The sequence below is a fragment of the Trachemys scripta genome, chromosome 11 (genome assembly GCF_013100865.1).
Source record: "Trachemys scripta elegans isolate TJP31775 chromosome 11, CAS_Tse_1.0, whole genome shotgun sequence".
In the NCBI taxonomy this organism is placed as follows: domain Eukaryota; kingdom Metazoa; phylum Chordata; order Testudines; family Emydidae; genus Trachemys; species Trachemys scripta.
The window spans coordinates 59,317,212-59,343,256 of NC_048308.1; the positions used below are offsets into that span (position 1 = coordinate 59,317,212).

Genomic DNA, 26,045 nt, shown 5'->3' on the forward strand with positions numbered 1-26,045 from the left:
CCACCTCCATTCCAGTGCTTCACCACCCTCCTAGTGAAATAGTGTTTCCTAATATCCAACCTAGACCTCCCCCACTGCAATTTGAGTCCAGTGCTTCTTGTTCTGTCATCTGCCACCACTGAGAATAGCCTAGCTCCATCCTCTTTGGAACCCCCCTTCAGGTAGTTGAAGGCTGCTGTAGATGGGTGTGAGCCAAAATCGCAGATCAGAACAGTCCTGAACTTTGGAAAAGTACAGACCTGGGTGTAAACATCACAGCCGGCACTTATTTCTATGATGGGCTTTGACAATTCCCAAAACTCAGACCTTTGAACTTTGGGGATGGATGCTCAATTCAGGATCTGAATTTTATCTTGGCTCATCTCAAGATCTTGCATTGAAAATCTTTAAAACTGAATTTTGATAACTTCCAATAGCATAGGCTCTGCACCAAGTGTTCTGTTGTTCTGCAGCTTTGGATCCACCTCTTACTGCAGAATTGTGTTCTAGAACCAATGGCTTCATTTTTTACAATTGTTTGTTTGGATTTTTAAAAATATTTTCTTTATGCTTTGAGGCATAAGCCAACAACTAACTGATGAGGTTGGGAAGAAGCTTCCTTATTTGGTGGGTTATGCCATAATTGTCCACAATGGAATTTTGTGAAACTTTCTCAGAAAGGTCTGATTCTGGCCACTGTCAGAGACAACATATTGAAATACATAGCCCACTGGTCTGATACCTGTGTTCCTAATTAGATACAACATCTACAGAATGTAATTAAGATCCATTCCGTGCAATATCCTGTTCCTTCCTGATTGCATGCAGAATTCAGAGTTCTCTTTGGACAATGAAAATTTATTTGAAAGTATGAAAATCATTTTATTCCAGTCTTTCTTTTCTTAGAAGAAAATAATCTAACAGAACTTTTCAATATGTACAATGGGTTTTCTTAGTAATCCAAACCTAGTACTTTGGGGGGTTCACTTTCTCCATTAGGTTGTTGATTTTGAGCCTTAACTACAGTACTTGCTGGGGACTCCCTGGATACAGATATTTCGTGAATTTATTTTGTTCTTCTATTCTTAATGTAATTTCCCTTTAAAAAGGCCTAATCCAAAATTTATTGAAGTCTTTGGACGAAACCGCAATTAATTTATGCCACCATGTTTCTCATTTCATTGCATTGTTGCCCTTCCTGCCTCTGTTGTATTCAGCCATGGTAAAGCATTCTTTCTGTTCTACCTCCCTCTGGGAAGCATCCTGATTCTTTTTACAAACATCCTGCACAAAGATACATTGCACTATATGGTCTAAAAATACATTGCACTGTGTTGTATCGAAGTGACCTTTGTTATTCATTAGTGAATCAGCAGCCTGGGGAACTGTGGCTTTCAATGAGCTATTTTAATAGGTCTTTATTGTCAGTGATGATTTCCTTGATTTAAATATACTGGAGCAAGGATAATTCTTTGATTGATTCATTATGTAAAATATTTGTTTCAGTGTTAGAATTTAATTCTTTACATACTAGTTGGCCAAATTGAGAGATTCCTTCTTTAAACCACTCTGAAATATCTTCCAGATTCTCAACAGGTTCCACTAAGGAGGTACTGTTTCTTCTATTTCCCTCACTTCTGGGCAAATCCTACCACTCCTGTTGGCAGGAGGTTCCCTTATGCAGTGGTTCAGGGGGTGCACATCTTATACATGAAATATATATCCAAGGTGGGCAAGGACTGGAGGATGTGTCTGGGACCAGTGCATTCACTCCTACACGTATTCATTGGCCTCTATTGCACCATGTGGACATGGCCCTCTGCAGTTCCCCTACACACACACACCCTGTGGAAATCCCCCTCTACCCCCCGCCCCCCGCACGCAGCCTAATACCTAGGAATATGCACTAAATTGTTTATGTGCATTTTACTCTTTTAAACAAGGAAATTAAATGCAGCAAAATGAAAAAAATACTTCCACAATGTTAATGTGGAGATTTTTAAGCACATAAAAGTCAGCAATTATGGTTTCCACATCTGTGAACAGGCCACATTGCTCATATATATCTAAAAGCATTAAAGTTAATGCCATGTATAGTAATAAAAATACTACATATGCACAAAGGGCTGAGTTACAGTTGCTTGTGGGAACTATATCTTGAATTTCCTGAATTTTGTGCAGTTAATGTCTCAACTTAACATCGCATTGATGTTTCTCTCTCTCTCTCTCTCTCTCTCTCACACACACACACACACACACACACACACACACACACACACACACACACACACACACACACACACACACACTGTATGTGTTGAGATGGCGTTTGAAGAATTAAATGGATTCACAGCAGTTTCTCACTTTTCAGTACAATATGCTTCCTGCTACTAGAATTGGGTTCATTAAACCTTCTTAATCTAATCAAATAAGCAGACCATCCTAGGCTGCCATTTTGGAGAATAGCAAGGACTTTGTAAACAAGTAAAACAATTGAATGGTAAGTTCACACTTCATCACATTGCTTAACAGCCTGATAACAGTTAATTACATACAGTATTTATAAAATGCATGCAAGAGACAGAGAATTTAGATAGAGATGGGGCACAAACACTCATTCCACAGAGCCATGGGTTAACCTCTCAGTAGCCATCTACAACAGGATTACAGCCTTCTAGTTCTGAATCCTGCCAGTATTACACATTTACTTTTAGCTAACTTTTTACAATACCTGCGGCCATATCTTGGCTCTTCCTCAACTGCAGTTATGCTGTGGAAAGGAATGGGGGGGAGACTGCTTAAGTACTCTACATCCTCAGTGATCTTCAGAACTCTGTTCTGTGGAGGTTTCCTGTTTCCCTAGAGGCATGGGGAAGGGTTGAGATGTGGAAGAGCTTGGATCCATGACTAGGCAGATCTATTGACCATTTCCCTTCCACAGAAGGTGGTGGTGTTTACACTGTCATTTTTCTTTAAATCATCTTGTGTACTGCACTGTCTCTAGTGTAAAAAGAGGGCTTCACCTGGTCTGATCTGAATTAGGCAAAATGGTGGTAAAAACCCCACGCCCTGCTCAGTTTTGAGCCAGAAAGGGGACAAATGGCAGAGACTCCCTGAAGTCCACTGCAGACTTTGCTATTGACTTTACATGGAAGATGCTAAGATACTACGGTGATGGGCAGCAATATAAAAAAAGGTAATTCTGTAGGCAATGTCAAACCTTTAGCTAGAGTATGTCCAATCTACAGTTGTTCCCCAGATGCAGCTGCACTTACGCTAGTGTAACAGTGGGAGATTTTAAGAATAAACCAGCATAAACACAGCTCAAATGTACCCCAGCTCCAAGGGTTATTGCAGCTATAATGTTGTTGTAGTAACCTCTAGGCAACGCTACAGCTACTCTATGCACCGTGTAGTATTCCTATGCACCATGCAGGATTCCTGTCCCCTCGGCCTGGGAGATTACCAGCTCACAAGTGTGCACGGGTTCCAGGATTTGACCCCTGTTATTTAGGGCCAAACTTGAGGAGCCCCACAACATTTGTAACCTTGCTTGTGGCTGCAAATTGAGTAGTTGTCAGGTATAATTACCTGATTTGCCTTCACAAATATGGAGATTTACACACTTTGTAAGTGCCTTAACTGCAGCTGTAAAATTATATGTTCAGTCACTTATCCTATTATAAACCTTTAGATTTATATTATATAAATTATTGCAGCTGATGTTTCCTGACTAGCTGAAGAGGGGGTGGTTAGTGGAGTATTAATGGAGCGCAGTATGTTGAGAAATCTATAGCCTACACCAGCAGTTCTCAAACTGTGGGTCAGGACCCCAAAGTTGCTACCCTGGTATAATGGGGTCACCAGGGCTCGCGTTAGACTTGCTGGAGTCCGGGGCGGAAGCTGACGCCTGAGCCGCACTGCCCAGGGTTGAAGCCCTAGGGCAGGGGTTGGCAACCTTTGAGAAGTGGTGTGCCAAGTCTTCATTAATTTATGGTTTTGCATGCTAGTAAAATGTTTCGCGTTCCAGACCGGCAGCGCAGACAGCAGATGGAACCCCAGACTGGCTGCGGGCTGAGCCGCTCAGCCCGTTGCCGGTCTGGGGCTCCTTCTGCCCCTGCCAGCCAGTGTCCATCCAGGCCGGCAGCGGGCTGAGCGGGGCCGGCCACTGGGACCCCGGTGGGCAATGGGCTGGCGGCCGGAACCCCAGACCAGCAGCGGGCTGAGCAGCTCATCCCGCTACTGGTCTGAGGTTCCATAATCCAGGTCAGCAGCGGGCTGAGGAGGCAGCAGCGTGCCACTAAAAATCAGCCCACGTGCCACAGGTTGCCGACCCCTGCCCTAGGGCTTCAGGTTACAGGCTCCCTGCCTGGAGCTGAAGCCCTTGGGCTTCAGATTTGGCCACCCCACTCAGGGTGGTGGGGCTTGGGTGGGTTCAAGCTTTGGTCCTCCCTTCTGGGGTTGTGTAGAAATTTTTGTTGTCAGAAGGGAGTCAGGGCGCAAGGAAGATTGAGAACCCCGGTCTACCAGCATATGTAAATGTGTGTAGAAGTAAATGTCTAGATTCAAACAAAATACAAATAGGGAATAAAGAATGAATTTACAGTTTCTTTGAGTTGTTTAGGAACAAATCACTAAATCAGAGGCTTGGAGACAATGCAGGTTGAAATAGCATCTAAAGAAAGACGACAAAAGCTTTTATGCAAAAGCAACTGTCAGCTTCCTTAGGACTTTTAGCTTTGGTTTTACTGCAAGGAAGAAAAAACAAAACAGGACGTCTCAGTGAATTTAACTGAATCCAGAAATAAAAAGAAATGAAGAGGAAAATAACCAGCTACCATTAATTCCAACTGTATATCTCCTTTATGTATTGAAGCATGATTTTACCACCCAGTTTGTACCATGGGAGGTAGAGCTGACAGCCGTACTCCATCATGGCAATGGGGGGAAAACTGCTAGGAATGCTTTAATTTAGATGAAGAATGATTTTTTTAAAAAATAAAAGCTTGGTAATAACATTAATAACCCATTCTTACAGGTTTTTACTAGCCTGCTGAAGATCAGACAGTATGTTCAGATCCCAGTGGCTGAATAGTGAAAACCTCAGCTTGGGTTGTTATTACTTCGAAAGACTCTTTTAATGACTTCTATTATTTGTTGAAAATCATTTTAACAACACAGCTGAATAATCACTGTGCTTTAAATTCATTTCATGTGACGAATGGAATGGAATTTGGTTTTAGTGTCTTTCAAAGCGCTGTGCAAAATGAGTTGGATACTGTAGTTCAGCGAGTGTACAGGCAAAAGGAGGAACTATTATATGTTCAGCAATAGCTCTCATGTGGCCCTGGACATTACACACAACCTGTGAGCTTTTTTTAAGAGAAGAAATTTTGAATGGGGCACTGGGATTAGGTTTTTTAGAACACCGTGGGACCTTTAATTTCCACCTTGGAAGCACTCAGAAAAGTAGCAGTACTGGGTAGGACACTGGACTAACCTGTGTTCTAGTCTTGGTTCTTCCACTGACTTGCTGGGTAACCTTGGTCAAGTTACCTTACGCCCTCTCTGCTTCTCTTTCCCCGTTACCCTTTGTCTGATTTGGCTAGCTAGATAGTAATCTTTTGGGGGCAGTCACTGTCTCTTACAGTGCCTAGCACAATGGGGTCCCAGTTTTAACTGGAAGCCTCTAGGAGCTCATGTAATACAAATAACATCAGCTAGAGAGACTTGGGTGTAACCTGGCTCACAGTAGTGGCAGTGTTGCACCTGTTCAGTATTTGTCATTCTTGGGTATGAGTCTAAATCTAAAGGTAGTATTCAGCGGGATCCTGAACTTACTTTTCTTTTGCCGGGTTCAGATGTGTGAGCCTGATTTTTTTTTCTTCTAAATATTGAGTGACTTTTAGTGTATTGAGCTGATATTACTGAAAATAACCCTCTTACACAGGCTTCATTTGTTTAAGGTTTGAAAATACAAGATTCCTCATATAAAAATGGATTTTTCTACACTCAGAATGTAACTTGATTCCCCCTCCGCCTCCCCCCCAGCCCTCCCCAGACACAAAATCTTCCCTTGGTTCACACCTGCCCACAGGTCATAAGACCCCCGTGTTACAATAGTCAAGACAAGTTGGATAGGATTCCCATTAGTGCATAACTCCCTTGATTGGTCAGAGAAGTTATTGCAGTGTGATGCAAGACAGTCTTACAAAAGGCTTTCGTCTCTATAGTGAGCTTTCAGCGCATGCTGATCTAGGAAACAAAAGGCCAAGGGAACCTGAAAATCTAATCCAGGCCTTTCACATGATAGCACATGGAGGTTCCCAGTGCAAGAGACACGACTGCCTAGTATTGAGACCGGGTTGCTTATGCTAAGAGGTTAATGACTCACAAGGCATTATGCAGTGTCGAATAATGAGTAACATTCGAAATGACATATGTGGTAACGACTCACCACGTAAGTTACCGATCTATTTAAGACCCCTGTAAGCTTGAAAAGATCACAGAATAGAAATGTCTTGCTCAACGGGCAATTCTTTATTCCATATACCCCACCAGAGGAGATGTTCCACGCTTGAGAGCATATGAACAAAAAAATGTAATGCGACCTAGGGAAGATTACCAGAGCAGTTGTCTTGTTTCCGTATCAGGTACTTATAAAATACCAACCACTGTGCTTGGAGTTTTTTAGGTTTTTAACCTAATTTCTTAATTATCATGGCTCCTGATATTTGTAGGCAGGGTTTTTTGCATGGGGGGGGGGGGAGGAGGAGGAGCTTTTGCGTGGAGGGTGGGATTTTCAAAAGTTGGCCTAATTCCTTCCACTGAAATCAATTGGAGTTTTACACTTGCTTTCAATAGGAGCAGAATTTAGCCAGTGCTGAGTATTTTGAGAAAATCCCTCCCTAAATTCTGATGTTGGCCAGACTAAAGCACAGTTCATTCCTATTTTCTATAAGAGGCTCAGTACAGTTGCCGTTACGGTGGTGCTCATATGTACAAAAGGAATCATTAAGCTCCCTAAGGAAAGCCTCACATCATGTGTTATTGTCATCTCATGGTAGACGTTTAAAACATTTTTTCAGGTTACTAAATTGCATTTTTTTAATTCTTTCTGTACCTCTTTTGACCTATGTGGAGAGTTGTCATCAGTAGCTAAATTCCCTGATTTGATCCCAGTTTTGAGAGGCACTGAGCACCTGATAAATATCTTCAACTCCTAATAAGTTCAGGCGTCCAGCACCTCTCAAAATGAGCCCCTATGCTGCTGCTTCTGTGGCGTCTGCATTACAGAAAGTTTGCAATCATGGCAGTCCATTCTGTATGATCCTCTGCTAGTCTCTTTATGGATGAATAGTCCTTTTAATCCACCCAGGATACCACATTGTCCATCCAAGACTTTATTTTTCTGCCTCATGTTCTTCTGCCATCAAGTTTCCCTTCCAGTGCCCATAAACATGCATCACCTGCTGAACCCCTTAAAATGTGTCCTGCAAACAGAAGCTATGTTTTCATAAGATCTCTGACTAGCATTTGCTGAGTTCGTCATCTCCAATACTTTTTATTGGCTAGAGGCTATCCATGATATGCTTTCAAAATGAAAAAGGCCTGATTTTCCAGTCACTTAAGGCTGGTCTACACACCATTTTTGTCCTGCTATAACCAGGAGTAGGCAACCTATGGCACGTGTGCCGAAGGCAGCATGCAAGCTGATTTTCAGTGGCACTCACACTGCCCGGGTCCTGGCCACCGGTCTGGGGAGCTCCGCATTTTAATTTAATTTTAAATGAAGCTTCTTAAACATTTTAAAAACTTTATTTACTTTACATACAACAATAGTTTAGTTATATATTATAGACTTATAGAAAGAGACCTTCTAAAAACGTTAAAATGTGTCCCTGACACGCGAAACCTTAAATTAGAGTGAATAAATGAAGACTCGGCACCCCACTTCTGAAAGGTTGCTGACCCCTGAACTATACCAATATGAAGAACAGGAGTACTTGTGGCACCTTATATACCAATATGAGCATCCTTATATGGTCTAACTGCACACATATTTGGGAATTAACTACTTTATACTGGTTTCTAAACTATATTCAAAACGTTAACTCTTTTGTTATAGTAGCACAAAAACTGTGCAGACAAGCTCTTACACTAGGATCAGTCAGGGGTAACTGTTGAAGTTAGAGGAGTTTCAACAGTGTAAAACTGCTGTGAACGGAGGATCAGGCCCTAGGTATCTGCTTCGTGTCTGTAATTTATCCCTGCTTGAATTCCCAGCAAACTGTGAGGGACCTCTCTGCCTTGCAATCCAAAGCAAACACAAGTAGCAAAAGTAGATGTTTTTCCATTTCCCCCCCAGTAATATAGGTCATGAAATGATCGTTATTTTTATGGGTCCGCAAATCCTATAGAAATCAAAGCTATGTAATATACATTGCAAAGTGTTCTGCTAATCCTGTCCAACCGCATTCGTGCCTTCACTGGGGATGAGGGGTCTGGTAACTGGAAACCTGACACTGAAGGAATTCCAAACAACAGTCCTCCAACTAAAAACAGCTCTCTCTGCATGGCATGTGCTACATGAGACACTAGGATTGTATTAGTTTACATTATCTGATTTTTTAGTTGTGCATTGTTGATAAAAGAACAGGAGGAGAAAGCACCTCCACCAGCTCTGCCCATAAATAATCTGTGTGGGGTGTGTTTGAGGTTAGTATGACATTGCTAGACATCTGCCTTCTGCTGAGAGGTACAACCATCTCTCACTGACAGCAGCAACAGAGCAATGCCTTGTGCTGCAGTTTCCTCCTTGTCATAGGATACAAAATTTGGTTTCATTCAGCTTTTTATATGCAAAAAACATGATCTTAATTGATAAAGGTTGGTTTGAAATGACACAGAAAATTTGTTTTAGGAGTAACCAGCCTGCAAATGAGAGACTTTAATGAAACTCAGAACCATGCAGTGACTTTTTTAAAAACCTGCAATTGACTTTTTAGGTATCGCACCCTGAATATTAAGCTGCTGACGTTTTTGGTGCTACTGCCTAGAACCAGCACTTCTTTCTCTATTAGGTGCCATGACTTTAAATATCAGAGAGCGAGACTACATAACCACTGAGCCAGGATTTTTAAAAATATAAGTCAGAAACAGTTTTATAAGATCCGCTCTCAGAAGAAACACTTTGTATATTTGTTGTAAGATTGTTTGCCTCATTTAATTCCTAGATCTGTTCTTGGTTTTTATCTTCTTCTTTAAATGTAGTTAGGGCCCTTATCACAGAGAACAGGCAGCACTCCATTGTGATGCATATATAGAGAATGCTTTGCTGACATCCTAGGACACAGACAGGACTCTGTTCTCTTTGGCCCTCTAATCACCCCCTTTGTTGCCTCATGCCATCACCCAGGATCTCTCTAAGGCTACATCTACACTACAGGGGGGGGTCGATTTAAGATACGCAAATTCAGCTACGCGAATAGCGTAGCTGAATTCGACGTATCGCAGCCGACTTACCCCGCTGTAGGGACGGCGGCAAAATCGACCTCTGCGGCTTCCCGTCGACGGCGCTTACTCCCACCTCCGCTGGTGGAGTAAGAGCGTCGATTCGGGGATTGATTGTCGTGTCCCAACGGGACGCGATAAATCGATCCCCGAGAGGTCGATTTCTACCCGCCGATTCAGGCGGGTAGTGTAGACCCAGCCTAAGTCTTGCATAGACTAAACAGTCATGGAAGAGGATGCAAAAGAGGCTGCAGCCAAGTATGAGTTTCCATTAGCTACAAAGTATGTGACTTCTTTGGGTGTATTTCAACAAGTACTTCCCCTCAGAGTAGGAGAAATTCTTTTTTCTGATAACTGGAGAACTACTGAAATGGGGACATCACAAGACCCAAGAGAGCAGAAGTTGAGCAAGTGAGAAGAGAAACAATTTGTAATCCATTTTTTATTGACGCCCATTTAACGTCAATCACTAATTGGAAAGAGGAAGATCTTCCTTAAAGAGTCTGCTCCTTTCAGTTAGGTTGTAAACAACCCTGAAAGCTCTCTGAGCTTCGTGGCAAAACCAGGGAATATCAGACTTGACATTCTTGATATTTCTAAGGTAAAAACAAGCAGGAAAAGAAAAAATGTTCAGGCCGCCTTTATCCATCAGCAAGAAGTAAAAAAGGGCACAAGCATAATATTTTAATCATCCTTTGCAGGTCACCTTTAAAACAAGGGTTATATTGGGCAATTTGGGCTCCTAATTACAGAAATGGATCAGAGTTCCTAACTGATCAGTGTCTTGAAGATCAACCAGCACAGCTCCGAACCAGTAGGTTAAGGTGGAAACAAGTTGGCAGGAAGTGTGGGGAAGTTTGCATTACTTCTATCTGTGCCATACCTCCTCTGTGGGGATGGGTATTTCCCATCATCACAATTCAATACACAGGCTTTTGGAAGGCACCTACCTCAGGTCACTATTTGGGGAGAGAGTTTTCACGCGGCTCTAATGGCTTTGATTCCTTCCTTGAAGTCAGTGCTCCCGCCTTCTCTCTTTCCACAACTTCCTTAACAAGAAGTATGTTAACGTAGCTGGTCCTGCATCTTCTGCTCCCAACTCCTGCACTGGGAAAAGGCAAAAGTGAGCCACTCAGTAAAAGGCTGAGCTACAAGATCAGCTCCTTCCCGTGCTGTTGTGTAAGTTCCCTATCTGCAGCCAGACATTGAGCCCACTGGCCCCCTAGGTCAAACAACTGACCAGAAAGCAAACAGCTGACGGTCAGAGCAGTTCATGCCCAGCGTGTCCTCTTAAAGGGCACGCTCCTAATCAGGCCCTTTGGAGTGGCTGGACCTGCTTGACCCAATTTGTGGGGTTTGGATGGGTCCCATGGGTCAGTGATTTTCCACTTCTAGTTGTTGGTCTGACCCACAAGCTGTGGGTCACTGGGGAGGTGTGAGCCAGCCTTCTGAACTCTGAACCCACCAGGAGCTAACAAAAACAGAGCGGGAGGGGGAAAGAATTTCATTAGGGCCTCTGCCGAGAGAAAATGCAGAGTTGTTTTGCTTCTACTCAGAAATGAACACCGTGTCCAAGGGGCTGCAATTGAAAAGGTGTTTGGTTTGGCTTATGGGTTGTTTTTTTTTTTTTTAAAGAAAAGTAATAACATACACAAGCAGACTGTATAAGGTCAGATGAAAATTGAGGTGCTTCAAAGTGGCAATGCATTCGCTCTCCGGAATCACCATTATTAGAAATTGCCCCCAAATCTCCCTTTATTCGTGTGAGTCCAGCTTTTCCTGGTGACGGCATTTCTGATGCTGCAGGTTGCCTTAGAAATACTGACTTTCTGTCCACTTAAAAAAATAATAAAAGGGACGTTCAGGGTTGGTCAAGCACCAGCCATTCTTTCCTTTTCTTCATCTTACAAATTCTTAGCTGCTGGTTAATGTGATGTGGGGACTGGGGGCTTCGAACCACACTCTGACTCCCTTTTAAAATCACTAATGCCAGCAGGCCTGGATTTGGGAGGAAATCATCCATAATAAACCAACAAGCATGAGGCAGGGGAGGGGAGAGAGTAATAGAAACATAGAGCTTAAGGCCGGTAGGGATCATGAGATGATCTAGAATGAATCATCAGGGAATAGTTCAGTTTCAACATCCAGGGCTTATTATAAATAGGAACAATGGCCTGGGTCATCCCCTCCCCTCCTTTCAGAAATACCCTGGGGAAGTGAGCTGGGCAAGGGGGGCTGACACATCCACAAGGACCCTTTGTTGAGTTTCCCTCAGCTCGTTCTCCTCAGGGGTCGCCAGCGGAGCAGAATTGCCAGGGCTCCCCCAGCCTTCCCTGCCCACAGAAACTCCCTTGAAGTGTTCGTGGCTTTGTATCCGAAGGGTGGCGGAAGCTGCAGAAGTATTAACACGCTGACTTTTCCGAAGCCTCTGTGTGAAGTGGAACCATGCCCGGCTCTACCCACTCCTTCCCCAGCCTGACCATCCTCCAGCTGCCAATCCCGACCCCATAGGCATAGCTGAGCCATTTGTACTCCACCCCCAGAAGAGGTGAAGAGGGGCCTGGAGAGGGAACGCTCTGCATGGGTAAAATTGGCCATCATACCTGATCCCAATATTTTTTCAGTGGAACCTGGTTTCTTCCTTCCCAAGTGTTACTCTAAAGGGTTCCACATCCCCAGCACACTCAACTCTCCTGAAAAGAAGCCATTCCCTATAGGCGCCGACTCCGTGGGTGCGCAGGAGCACCCACCAGCAGCCCCGCCAATCAGCTCCTACCCCTCCTTCCCAGTGCCTCCTGCCTGCCTTGATCAGCTATTCAGCAGGGTGCAGGAGGCACTGGGGGGAGGAGGAGTGGGGGCGAGGGTGGAACGAGGCGGGGGCTTGTGGGAAGGGGTGGAGTGGGGGTAGAGCCCCCTCCCAGAAACAGAGAAAGTCAGCGCCTATGCTCTACAGCCTCCTGCCCCTCCTCCACGCTGTGCGGACACGTAATGCTGCTCCTTTGCCACATCCAGACCCTGAAGAGTGAGGGTCTGTTGAGGTGCCACTGGTGATCACAGCAGCTTGTTCCAAGAGCAACTCTAACTGCAGCTTTAACAGAATCTGTTTTCCACCAATTACATTTGAAATACTTTAAAATCATAAATTCAGCTTTCCATTAAGGGCTCAATTCAAAGCTGCCCAGATTCCCACTGGACTTTGCATCTGTCCTAAGCACGTTTGCATTATTTTGATTTTTTTAAAACACGATTAGCAAAAATTCTGTCTAATGATAACAGCTAAGAAAAATTACATTAAAACATATGACCATTATCTTGACAAATATCCTTTTAAGCATTGCACGTCTCTCGAGTCTTGAAAAAGGAAACTAAAGCCAAGTATGACACACTAACATTTGTTCCCTTTGTTTTATTCCTTGACACACAACTGCTTCCTCTTTTAATTTCTCTTGCACATAAACACAAGCTTCCAGTTGCAAGATATGGTGTGGATGGCTCGTCCACCAGTCTTGTCATCGTTCCGGCCACCTCTGATAGAAACACACGGCGCAACCCTTTGGCTTGCTGTGGAAGTTAGACTTTGTTGCAAGGCCTATGTGTGAGAGTAGAGATACCAGTTGTCTGAACACATGTGGGTTAAGAGTCCTTTTAGTATCTCAGAGGGTGGTTTGAACCCCTTCAGCACTTTGCCTGGACTGTCTCATGAACAAAACAGGAGGGCCTGTCTTTTATAACGTTCTGTTTTTAAAGCAAAATGTCTCTGGGGACCGTAGGGTCCTAAAAGTCCAAGGCCTGGAATTCTTCCTTTCTCTCTTTCCATTTTAAACAGGAAACATTTGCACTAAGCGATTCCAGGGGGAGTGTTGTAGGTTCATTTCAAGGCAGATAATGTTTGTTCATTGCCTATGTCTGTGATTTACCCCATGGGCTTAAACGAGTGCAGCAGAAAACCACATGTTGTGTTTCACTTCATGCAAAACAATTTTCGATGGCATCTGGGAGGGGAGCCCCGGTTAAGAAATGAGAAGCATGCTTATAAAATCCCTGTGTGAACAAAAGAGAGAGTTTGGTGGAGGAAGTGAAAGTCATCAGCAAATTGGACACCTGATATCTTTTACAATAGAGATTTTTTTTTTAATAAATCCACAAAAATGTATTTCAACAACAGCTGATGAATGTAGTCCTGTGCCCCTAGGGCAGGTGTGTCTAATTTACATTTTCAGTCTTCTCTTTGGGTCAAAATCCTGCAGTTCCTTCAGCTTGTCCTCGGGCAAAAAATTCAGTGGGAGGTTTTGCCCTAGTGAAGTATAAGGACATTTGCAGTCACAACAGTAAAACTCCTAATTGTGCTGAACTGTTGTGGATGCTGCAGTGACATATCTATGCAGAACAATTATTTTTGCCATTTAGAAGTATCACATGTTAAACTATTCTAGGGAGAAATATCAATCCCTCATTAGTGTAAATCATGGCATTTAAGACACTGAAAGGTACAGAGGGGACTTTATAGCACATCCTCTGGGATTACATGTTCACATGTTGCTTTTCACATGCACCAGAGCTTGCCAAACCCTTATGGATGCAGACAAGTTACAGAGCAGACTTAACATCAGGCTCTCCAGCTCACAGGGGGGTTTTGAAACCTCACTGGCGGCTAGCCCATTAAACACAGATACTGTATCCTAACATCCCTGTTGTTTCTTCCAGGAGTTCCAAGATTTCCAACTATGGTGTTTTGAGAGTTTTACAGTCTGACATGTTAGAAGAAAAAAGTGGGCCAGGGCTGGGAGGTGTGATTATTTGTGCACATACGGCTTATGGGATTTGCAAAGCTGTAGCCCAAACTCATCTGTTTATCCTCAGGCTAGATAAGACACAGTCAAACACACACTGTTTGAAGGATCTTTGTTTCCATTATGACAAATGGATCAAAGGAGGCTGGCTTTGTGAGCTGCAGAGCTCTTCCTTTGTCAGTGGGCTGTGATGGGCGCAGGACCCTTGCGCCCAGTATCCTGTGAATTAGAAATACTGCATCATGTAGCTGGGAGGGTTTTTTTTACTCTCAAGTTCTGTTTTGACTCATCAGGTCAAGTTACTGCTGAGGTGGCGTTTCCTGTCCCACATTAAATGTAGAATTTTAACGACAGTGTGTTGCTGGCTTGGAATACTGCTTTATTTATCTAGATGTATTTTCTTCCTTCCCAGGTGTGGCCCAGCAGAACCAATGGAGTATTTAACAGGGCCCCGAGTGATATACAAAGAGCGAGATCTTCCATACTACCAAGGAGGGCAGCCTGCTGTCCACCCCTCTAAAGGAAACTACTCTCGTGCACAAGACATGAGGGCAGCAGAATTGCGGTATCCCCAGTATTACCCCGGCCAACAACTAACCACCCAGCACAAGGGACCCCTCCGCCAGGATGTCCCACCTTCACCTCCCCAACCACACAGAGTGCCAGCTTATAATGAAATGGGCCGAACAGGACAGCGTGGGAGCAGCCCGGATCAATACCAATATAGACATCAGGATTCCAGGCAGAAGAATCCCATGACTGCAGCTGTATAGCCTGAAACTGGACTTTGTCAACATGGGCTGGGATGGAGGATTCCTGACATTCCCTTTTTTACAGTTGGTCCTGGCAAGCTTAACAGCATGTAGGAATGGCACCTTAACTGGCATCATTCTTACTGTACCTGCCTCAGGATAGGCTCGTTTTCATAGGAATCTTGGGCCATATCAAATTAAGAGACTGTGTCTTTTAGGTACGTGCGTTGCCAGACATTCAAGTGTTTTTAACACCAGTTAAAAATAGAAAGTGATGGCTGAAAAGTAAGTGTAACTGTTAGTACAGCTCAGGGCTATTTACCACATCTGGCTACACACACACACACACACACAGCGAGCCCTCTGTACAAGACCAGTCGTGATACCACCAGAGTCCATTTTGGATCCACACCACAGGAGTATTATATCACAGAAGCCTTCTGGTGACCTGACACTGTGTTCAGGGCAGTGCTGCTCTTCTTGGGGTCAGAGAGTCTTGTGTAATCTAGTGCCGTGTGCAGTGGTGACTTTACCAATGACTTCCCTGCTGTCCCACTCCCACTCGGACCAGCAGTTTTATATTTTGAGAATGCCGTAGTCATTGGTTTTTAATCTTGCCTGTATCTTCCTCTTTCTGCTTGTTTGCTGGAGCATGCCTCTGGGAGCCCTCATTTTTGGTAGTTCTGCATCAAGCTTATCCTCTTTTCATATTGCAAATAACACAGTTGGGCTAAAATGAACTAAACTTCCTCAGCTGTACTTGGGCAGTTTAGAGAGTATTCATAGAACTGTCCTACAGGATCATTAGGGGATGAGGCAACCATCTGAAAAATGTCTCTGTCTGTTCCCATTTGTACGTATATTATGCAGTGCACAGCTCTTAAATGTAAGGCCTAGGGGCCAGGTGCGCAGCAGCTTTCAATGAGTGTAGCTTCCTTGACTTCAGTGGAGCTAATCCTATTTATACCTGCTGAGGATCTGGCCCGAGGTGTGAAGTACAGTAAGTGCTATTAAAGTTGTTACTCCATCACGTATTCAGATGGATCAAGGAGGGCAGAGCCTGTACTTGCCCCCACTCTAGTTAGGTTTGCATAAAGGTGTCTGCTGGCGTATCAGTTAATGAATTCTGAGCCTGCAGTTGTAAGCTTCTATCCTATTCTTCTGCTGTCACTATGGATGGCTCCTGCTGTTCGAATTGTCACCTGTTAATGCAGGGCCCGCTGCTGATCATGGCAAGGAAGCTCAGGCTCTGGCAGTGCCGGTACTGTGCGAAGTGCCAAACAATGCCAATTCGCCTGGCAATGCTCCGCACGGCAACTGGAAAAGGGAGGTGGGTGGGAGGCGTTAGGCTTTTAAAAGCAACAGGGGATGGAGAAGAGAATGAGGATAACAGAGGAGAGATTGCTTTAGAAACGTTGGGGGCGAAAAGAAAAGGAATGAGGAGAATGGTTTAAACAATTAAGGTTTTTTAAAACAATTAGGCAAGGAGAGACGCTGAGGTTGATGGAGAAAGAGAAGAGAAGGGGAAGGACAAGTGGGGCGGGAGGGGGAGAAGGTAGGAGAAGGACCTAGCTTCTTTCCCCCAGCTCTCTGCAGACATTAGCTCAGGGCTGCTCTGGCCTTAAGGAGGTAAATGATGCTCTGAGGCAGTTTGAAATGTGCCTCCCAGCCATGTGACTTCCCAACTCCACAGACATTTGCTGCGCAGTCTAACCGGGCTTCAGATGCTTGGATGCTTTGCTCAATGATTTGTCATGCTAAGCATTGCTTAGGGAACCACAGAGCCTGTAACTAGGAACACATTTTAAGTAGCTTCTGAGTGTCCATAATTCTTCAAGCCCTGCCTTTGGAAGCAACAGAAGCTCGTTTGGGCCCCTCTCCTCTGAGGGAGAGGTCTGGGACCTGGCCTGGCTGACGCCCTTTGGTATGCAGCAAATGCATCAGGATTCATTGCACAGGTCACCTCCCAGTTATAGATCACACGAAGGGTCCATTCATCTGGTGCATATCCCTTTATCAGGACTGGTAAGGATTCATTTGATCTCTAGAGACTGGCGCATGGTGTATCTGAGTCTCACACAGGTTTGCACAGCTGCATTCCAAGGGGCTCTTCCAACTACTAGATGCATTCCCATTCCACTGTAAACACTGTGTAGGGTACATGCCACACACAGCCTTGTACTGAACAAGCTTTCTGTACTGGGTGGTATACTCGGTTAATAAAGATTTGGCAGCCACAGGGTAGCTGCTAGTGACATGAACATCCACCTAAAGCGAAGTGAAAACAAATTAAAATACTTTCCTTTCCTCTTTTGAAATACAGCCCCAGATACATTTGATCCAGCTGTAAAGAAACTAATACGTTTGTGACAGTGGCTTGATCAAGCCAGACCACAATTAAGAACAGCTCTGAATATAAGCTACTGCCTTATCATTCATTATCTACTAACCCTTCAAATGCTCTGCAGCACAGCTTACAGAACTCATTTAGAGTATTTCACGAGCCAGGGCCAAATAAAAACAGGATGGAAACAGCTTCTGGGTTATTTATGGCCTTTGAAGGGCTTGCTCAATTGTGTCTCTGTAACCTGAAACCTCCCGTGGAGGCTCACATTGACTGCACTGGCACCGCTTGGTTTGGGCCGACAGATCAAACGAGCACCTTCCGAGTTGTTAATCTTACCCAACAGGTTACACAGACGAGACTTAACAAAAAGTAGTGGAGACTATTATAATCTATGGACACATCGTACACTGCTGGAAGCTATGAAGGAGAAAACTTCTGACCTTGCTGGGGGACAGGAGCAAAAGGTATTACAGACCATCTCATTAATCTGTGGTGCCGGTCTAGGAGAAAATTGCAATTTGCTGGTTTAATATCTTGTAGAGGTACGGTATTTGCAAAGCATGATATATAACTACTGTATATATAGTCTGCTTCTGTGCAATGTAAAATGTATGATTTTAGCACCATATTGTGGAAAATATGTACCGTGCAAATTTCACGAGGTGCTACAACTGACAGTTGAAAATACACCACTTGCAAAATCCAAAAGAGCCGTTCAGTAACAGGTTGCTCTTTTCCCCATATGTCCATATGTTTTGGAGTGTTACGTGTCTGAAATGCTCTTGACACATAGTTGCCTCACACTCCTTCATCAGAAATGTGCCAATCCAGCAAAAACCTTCCTGCCGTGCTCTGGGTTTGCCAGGAGCGCCCAGGTTGCTGCTGGAGCCGGAACATGGTACATTTGCACGGTGGCATGAGTCAAGATTAAACAAGAGCAACCTGCTTGCATGCCAGGAGGGCTGCTGTGACTCCCCAAGCTGCTGTGCTGGCTGAGTTGCATCATCGGTTTCTGATTCTGGTAAAGGGGCAGGTGGGCAGTGAAGGATTTAGAGACACAAATAGAAACGGGTGACTTGCTGAGTGACCGAGCACTAGTGATCCACTGACATTGGCCTGTGAGGAACCATTACCACTGTGATAACTACTATTATAAGGAGGCTCTGTGGGCACTCCTGCAAAGATGTCTTTGTGAAAAACGGAGGGGACCCAAGAATAAAAACAACCACTGTCCCTAAATAATGCCTGCAGCTCTGAACACCAGCTCACACAAACGTCCTAAACTAGAAATAGCTTCACATGCTGCCTAATTTTTGTACAGAGTGAAAGTGCTACCTCCTCCTCATCATCATCATCATCACAAGCAGCCTCAAAGATTTGCTTTTCAGACAGAGAGAGTTCTGCGTAAATCCCATTACTCTTCTGGGGTCTGATCCTTTCCACCGAATTGAAGTTGTTTATCTCCTCCCAGGGTGAGGCCCTATCCTGCAGTCTCGATTGCAGTTGTTTGCGAGAGTATTCTAACCTTACACGCACTGTCTGGAGAGCGCCGTTTACTATCAACATATAATAAACCAGGACGTTTTGTTTCTAAGTCACTTTTCTATTATTTCTTCGCTTTTTTATGATACTTGACTATGGTTGTGTGTGTTGAATAAAAAAATATAGTGAAATCAGTGGGGGGGAGGATTCAACACCAAATTTGAGAAAAAATTTTGGTACCATAAATGATTTTGCATTTTTTTGTTATATATAACTGTATAAATTTTACCTGTTTTATTTTGCATTAAAATAAAGGCTTTAAGACTACAAACTACCATCTATTTGCATATTGATTCTCTCACTTCTTTGCATTTCTGAAGGCATCATCTTTTTGGGTTGTGATCTGGCGTGGTCAGGATTAGTGGGAGAACTTCAAGGAAAACCCACCATTGCTGCAGAAAATGGTGATAATGACTCATTACACTTAAGTTGGATTCCCTCAGAGCCAGCTTTGAATCAGTGCTCCAGCTTTGTGGTACGGGATGCTCTGCTGTTGGACATTCCATGTTCCAGATGAGTTGTAAAACCAAGGTCCTGATCCCATGGCACCTTTCACAGAGATGTTAGCTTCTGTCACCTGCTGACTGACCCCTTTAAGAGGGGACAGGCTCCAGCGCACCTGTGACTGATTACCTGCTGCCCGGTTGGGCTTAAGAGAAGGCACCTGAGCCTTGTAGAGGAAGCTGTGGCAGAGGCTGCAGAAGAGTTGCAGCAAGCAGGAGGTGCCTGTAGGAGACCCTTGACTGGAGGAAGGGTTTTGAGGCTGGAAGCCAGACCTAGAAATCTGAGCTCCAGCTAGGAAGGGCTAGGAGTGGCTTCGTGAACAGCAGGCTGGGACGGAACAAGAGCTCTGGATGTGGTAGAAAACTCCAGAGAATGAACTTTGCAGATGTGGAGACAGCCTATATTTTGGAACCTTGGGTCTTGCTTTTGAACTGTTCCTGTAATTCAACCAGCCCCAGGCAGGGGTGATGTCAGCCATAAAAAAGTCTGTGTGGAGTTCCTAAGGGCCCAGAAGATGGGGAAACTCAGGCAGGGCTCGACAGGGGGCACATAAGAGATGGTCAACTCTGTTACAGCCATGACCAAATTCCAGTTTCGGCAGCTACATTTGGCCTACCTAAATTCCCCCCACCATTTCAATTCAAAGCAGAATTCATCATTTCCTGTTCTCAACTGAAGCGTAGTGGTGCTGTGTCTTATGTAACAGCTACCCCATTCCACCCCAGCTGAGGATGCATTTCAATGCGATGGGTGCAGTGCTTCCTTTACATACATTTCAGAACCCTTGAAACTCTGATGCAGGTGCTTAACTTGAAGTATGAGAATCGTCCTATTAAAGTCAATGGCAAACTACTTACATGCTCAACGTTATGCACACATGGAAGCATCAGGGCCATAGTTTGTATAGTACATTGGCATCTGTTCAGATGTAATAACGAAATTCTCCAAACCGAATATAAAGATGTTCAGTGTTTAGGAGGAAAGTCACTAGGCCAGGGAGCCACTAAAGATGTATCACTTCTATGAATAATGTTCTCTGTGTTGCTTCTAAGAAACATAGGAAATGGAGAAAGAGGACAATGAGACAGGGGAAATGAAGGACTGAAAATAGGAAGGGCTTACAAAATGGGGTATATCAAAAGTCATGACTGTTGTTTATTAAAAACATGTGCAACACTCAAGAAAATTCAGTACAAGTAAATGCAGATTGTCATGTATATCCATGTGGATGGAGTAAACACCCTATACAGGCCCTGAATGGGTTAATACAGGCCAGAGAGGCCAGTTATGTTATCTGGCTGCACCTGGAGAGAGTGTCAGGCTTAATCATCCTGAAGCCCAGATGGGCAGGAGCAGGCTCCTTAAAAGAGAAGAGGCCTGTAGCAGGACGGGTGCTGCAGTCACCCTCCAGAAATAGAGATGTGGTGAGAAGGAAGCCCCGGGGGGAGAATAAGCCCTGGGATCCTAGCCTAACTCGCAAACAGCTGAGAAAGTGTAAAGCAGCCCCTGAGATGGAGCAGGCCCTGGTGGTGCGCCCTGAAAGAAGGGCAGAATTTGGACTGCTAGGGAGCGAGAGTCCTGGGAGGTGTTCTGTGGAGGAACAGAATAGGGGGAACTGACAAGGCTTAGTAGGAAGGAGCCCAGGGAAACAGCAGCAAGGAATGGGAGTGTGCAGTCCTTGGCTGCTGGTGATACGGTCCCTGGGTTTGAACCCAGTATAGTGGGAGGGCCTGGGTTCCTCTTCCTCCGTGGCAAGATGGCATGAGTCCGGAGATGGGAACAAGGACATTGGAAAGCCCTGAGGTAAGGGTGTGAGGACCAGGGACCTGGATTTGGGGCCAAAGACCCTCTGGTGAGGACATTGGACTGTTTCATGTTGGGCTTTCTGTTATCCTGGAGGTGACTGACTAAATTGTGAGGTGGCCAGAGGGCTGAGTTTCAGGAAGAGACACAGACCACCGCAGCACCAGAGTGACCATCAGCAGGGGGAGAGAACTGCTTTGTCACACCTGGGCACAAAGAGATGCTCCTGTGGTGAGTGAACCTCTTCACACCAACACAGTCATCAAGCCACACTGAGTCAACTTTAGCACATATTAAATTCTAATCCATGCAGACACCAGGTTTGAAAGGGATCCGGCCAAAGAAGAGGGACCTTTCGCTAAAGCTGGATGAGTAGATAAAGTTTTGATGTCTTAATTCCTCCTTTGCTAATGATAACCAGAGAGCTCGCTAGAGATAGTTAGAAGGCAAGGTAAGAGCTGAAAACTCAGTAATCATGATTTCAAAATAGTTCTCTTGCTCCCTGGCTATTTGTTTTCCAAGGCTTCCCAACTGCAGCACTCTCCTCACCTGGGAACTGTGCTCCCAGGATGTCGAGCCGAGTGTCTGTCCTCCAATCACTGCTGCCCTTTGCATAAAGAGCTATGTGGCGTTTTAGCCAGGTGAGGCCCATCCATTTTAATGAACCGTGCAACTAAAACCTAGCACAGATCTTTATTCTAATACTAATAACATTATTTTCTGTCAAGCCTTTCAGTGTAGAGGATCCCAAATGGGTGTGTTTGTGGGTGTGGACTACTCACACAGCACTGCAATGCAGTCACCTCCAGGTAGGGTGACCAGATGTCCCGATTTTATAGGGACAGTCCCGATTTTTGGGTCTTTTTCTTATATAGGCTCCTATTACCCCCCACCCCCTGTCCCGATTTTTCACATTTGCTGTCTGGTCACCCTACCTCCAGGGTGGAATGTGACAACACTGTGGTGCAACACTGCATAACCTGCTTCAATGTACGAAGGACAACTTCAGCTGAGACTTGGGAGACTTTCAGGAAGCAAAGTGTAATTATCTAAGCTGGAATTTGGCAAGGGTTGATATAATGAATGATTACAAGTGGCCAGGAGCTCACCTTTCTGTCTTATCCAACACTCAGCAGTTCCAGAGCCTCGTGTTGAGGTTGCATGTGCTTTACTCTCCTTTGCAATGCTGTGATATAACGAAAGAAAAAATTCTGGGGCAGGAAGAATGTATTGGACTGTGCTGGGGGAAGGGGAACGTTGCTAGAGACGGCAAATGTGGCAGAATGGATTTATCCAAACACAAATTACTTGTGGGCAGCCAAGAAGTAAGCTGGGGGCTCCCAGGTAATCTGATGTCGCTGCCCAGGTAATTTTTGCATTTGCCTCAGAAGTTGCCTAGTGCCCACTGGAGCCATTCAGGTTAGGTACCTTTTTAAAGTACAAAATAACCATTGCCACTTTAAGAGGTGGAGGGGGTATAGAATGGAGTGGCAGAGCCAAGCTAGCTACCAGCTAGCTCTAAGCAATGGGTAATAAAGGAATTTGGCTGGGAGGGATAGTTCCTCTTATGGAAACGAAGTGCTTCTCTTCACCACATAATTATGCTGAGTCAGAACACATGCTCGGGGATTGGTGGTAACTAACTCAACATGGACTCTCATTGAGTAGTCACTGTAGACAGAGAGAATGCTGAATATAACTTGTATCAGCTGGTTGTGGGTCAAATTGGAACCAAGCGGCTGATTGGTCTCTCATAAGATCCTTCTCTCTTAGATGTGAGTCTGTATGATTTAAAGTGAGTCAAAGCTTCATCATCTCCGACCTGTCTAAATATCCCCAAGCAGCTCCTGGGAACAATGGTGTGATCACAGTGTTTAAGAGGAAAATAACTTTTGAATGGGCCTGAAAAGGAACTTGACAAGCCATCCACCCAAAAAGCCAATGCTGGCAGCGCTCGCAGCAGAAAACCTCGCACAGAGGGGCTCTAAGTGGAAACTGCCTTGCATCACTTTTCCAGAAGAACATCTGCATCTGAAAGAAAATAATATCTTGGGAAACATGTACAGTGGAGTAAAACTGCAAAATAAGACATTCAATTGAGAATTCTATATAAAACCCATGCCCTTTGCCTCCAGCAAGTAATGAATAAAAATGCTATAAAGAAGCAATGAACATTCAATGTTTTATATTTAAAATATGTTTTGTGAGGAAAACAATGCGCCATAGAAATGGGACTGAAAGGTTCTCAGAGATAATGCCAGAAACTGCAAGATGTTAACTGCATTGTCATATAAGTTTCAAGGTAGGATTTTAATTTTCTCATATGAATCATAGACACATAGTGAAAGCTGCCATTAAAATTCATTAGAAGAAACGTAAACTTACATTAAAATCTACCCCATTCTTCTCTGAATTCTTGGTCCTATTAGTATGAGCTGTCTGCCAGTCTGCCAAACCTTACCTACGCCGTGTGATTTAATCTAAGAGGTTCTGCGAAATTGGAGTTTTTCATGCATCACATCCTTGAATCCAAGGTAAAACAAAAACAAAACAAAACAAAAATACCCCACAAAACACTGCTCTAAATTGCAGCCTATATTTTAAAAACAGCAAGCTCATGTTTTAAGAGACTGGGTATGTCAGTGTTTTTCTGTGCATATGAAAGAACGGCAGGTTTGAAAAGGTGGCTTGAAAATAAAAGGGGAAACGTGTCTCTGCATATTTGTGCCTGTTCGCCCCAAATCTAATTGGCTTGTCCCAGCAATTTTCTCCATGACATAATGAACCCAGTTCAGGGATGTAAGATGCACATCTGGGGATCTGGCAAAATGGTGCCTAGTGCACTGATTTGGTATTGAGTGGTGTGTAAATGAGTGTGATCACACACCCAGCGCATGGCGGGGGGCCGTTTAGCAGCAAGAGGTAAAGATGAAGCAGACTTTCCCCATGCTGTGCGGACCCCTGCACTTCCACTGAGCACCGAATGGAGGTAAGGGACACGCATGCTCCACAAGCAGGGCCTGATTCTCTCTTGTGGGGTGGCTCGTGGACACTGCTTGAGTCATGTCAATGGGCCTCACAGGCAACATATCTTGCCACCATCCCTGCCTGGGGACATTCCCCTGGTAGCATAGGGCTGCTGCTCTGTGCTTGATTCTCTTGCCAGGTGCAGTGTGGATGAGGAGGAAGAGAGCAAGGATGGACTGCAGTGCACTCCAGCTACTCTCGCCTGGCAGATAGTGCCTGTGGGGCTATTATAGTCAGTGCAACCCTGAGGCTGCTCTACTATATAGCGGGGGTGGGAGGGAGCTGAACAGTTCCCTTACTGCCCTGGATAGGGCATATAAAGGCCTTTAAATGGAGGCACAGATCGCCATGACCCTGCTCAGTGCTAATCCAGCTGCCGTTTTGTATCTAAGGTGCAGAATATTAGAGAATGGGTCACTGTGAGCTTGCGCTCTCTCGTTCTGTAGGTCGCTGTGCACTTTCGTGCTCTCTCTCTTTCTGGGTCGCTGTGCGCTTGCGCGCTCTCACTCTGCGGGTCACTGCTAGATCTAAAGATGAAGCCATAATTGCTGAGATCACAGCTGTTTTGATTACACGAGATGATGGGGGAGGGGGGAGGGAGTCAATCACCTGCTGCGTTTTTTTAACTATTTATTTAGGAAGTTTTAGCAAGTTTACAAATCCTTCCCATGTAAATATCAGAAACAAAACAGCATCATTACAACTGTGAGCTTTTGTTCAAAGAGACATTACACAGGAGTATAGTCGGCGGATCTTTCTGCTTAACAGGGTGTCACCATATTACAGAGTAAGCATCATTGCAACACCTATAATAAGTTGTTTCTAGTGATTTTATTAAATTGACTGCAATTTCTGTATGCACATACTTAACAGACCAGGTATGTCGATCAAATGTTGTTAATCAAAAAAATTGGACAGGTTGCTGGCTTTCTTGCAGGTGAATATACTTTGTGTGAGTACTGAATAAAAGGTATCCAAAATATCTAAGTATTTATCTGTCCTCTATCTGTTTTGCTGGGTAATAATTGGTGTGTTAATTTTTCCATAACCACAACCTCCTCTATTTCTGTTGTGAACCATTCCTCAATGATAGGGCTATTTTTCTTTTTCCAGTGGGAGGCCACCAAAAGTCAAGCAGCTACTGGCCGATGAGAGATGAATTCTTCATTCCCTTTTATGTGACCATTTCCACTAGGATGTCCCAGGATGATTACCAACGGCTCATTTGGTAATAAAGATCCAACCATTTGTGATGTTTGGTGACAAATTGTATCCCCAAACTCTTGAATGACTGGACATGGCCACCATATATGCATAAAATCTTTCACACGATTTTTGCAACGTTTATACCCATTCAATCGCTCTGTATTTTTCAACTTGACAGTTGTGAGGTACCATTAAACAGTATCTTAAAGAAATTTTCTTTTATTGTGCTACAGACTGAGGTTGCTGGTCCTTTTTTCCGGATCAAATCCCATTCCTCTGGGGTAATTTGTTTATCCAGTGTGTCACCTTTTTGTTAGAAAAGCTGCCTGCAAAGATTGATATAAATTAGTTGTAATTGTTTTGTTTCCTAATTGACCAAATGCCATCACTTCTATTAAGTTAGGTTTCTGTATAAAACAGGTTTTCTAGAAAGTCGAAAAACATAATGTCTAACTTGAACATACTTGTACCGGGGAGAGTGGGCCAGTTAAAGTTAGTTAGAAGTTTCTTTTGAGAATAGCTGGCCAACCGGTGGACTGCATGGCTCTCCCAATCTTTGAACCTCTCTGGTTTGCGATTTGG

General features: G+C 44.2%; 1 protein-coding gene across 2 annotated transcripts in view; it reads left to right on the forward strand.

The window, feature by feature from the left end:
• Positions 1-19,212, forward strand: part of PARD3B (par-3 family cell polarity regulator beta) — a 647,317-nt gene extending 628,105 nt beyond the window's left edge. For both annotated transcript variants that reach the window (XM_034786262.1, XM_034786263.1), the window contains one exon: positions 14,695-19,212. In XM_034786262.1, the coding sequence (XP_034642153.1) occupies positions 14,695-15,055 (361 nt within the window). In that variant the 3' untranslated portion in view covers positions 15,056-19,212. The remainder of the gene's footprint in view (positions 1-14,694) is intronic.
• Positions 19,213-26,045: the final 6,833 nt, after the last annotated feature.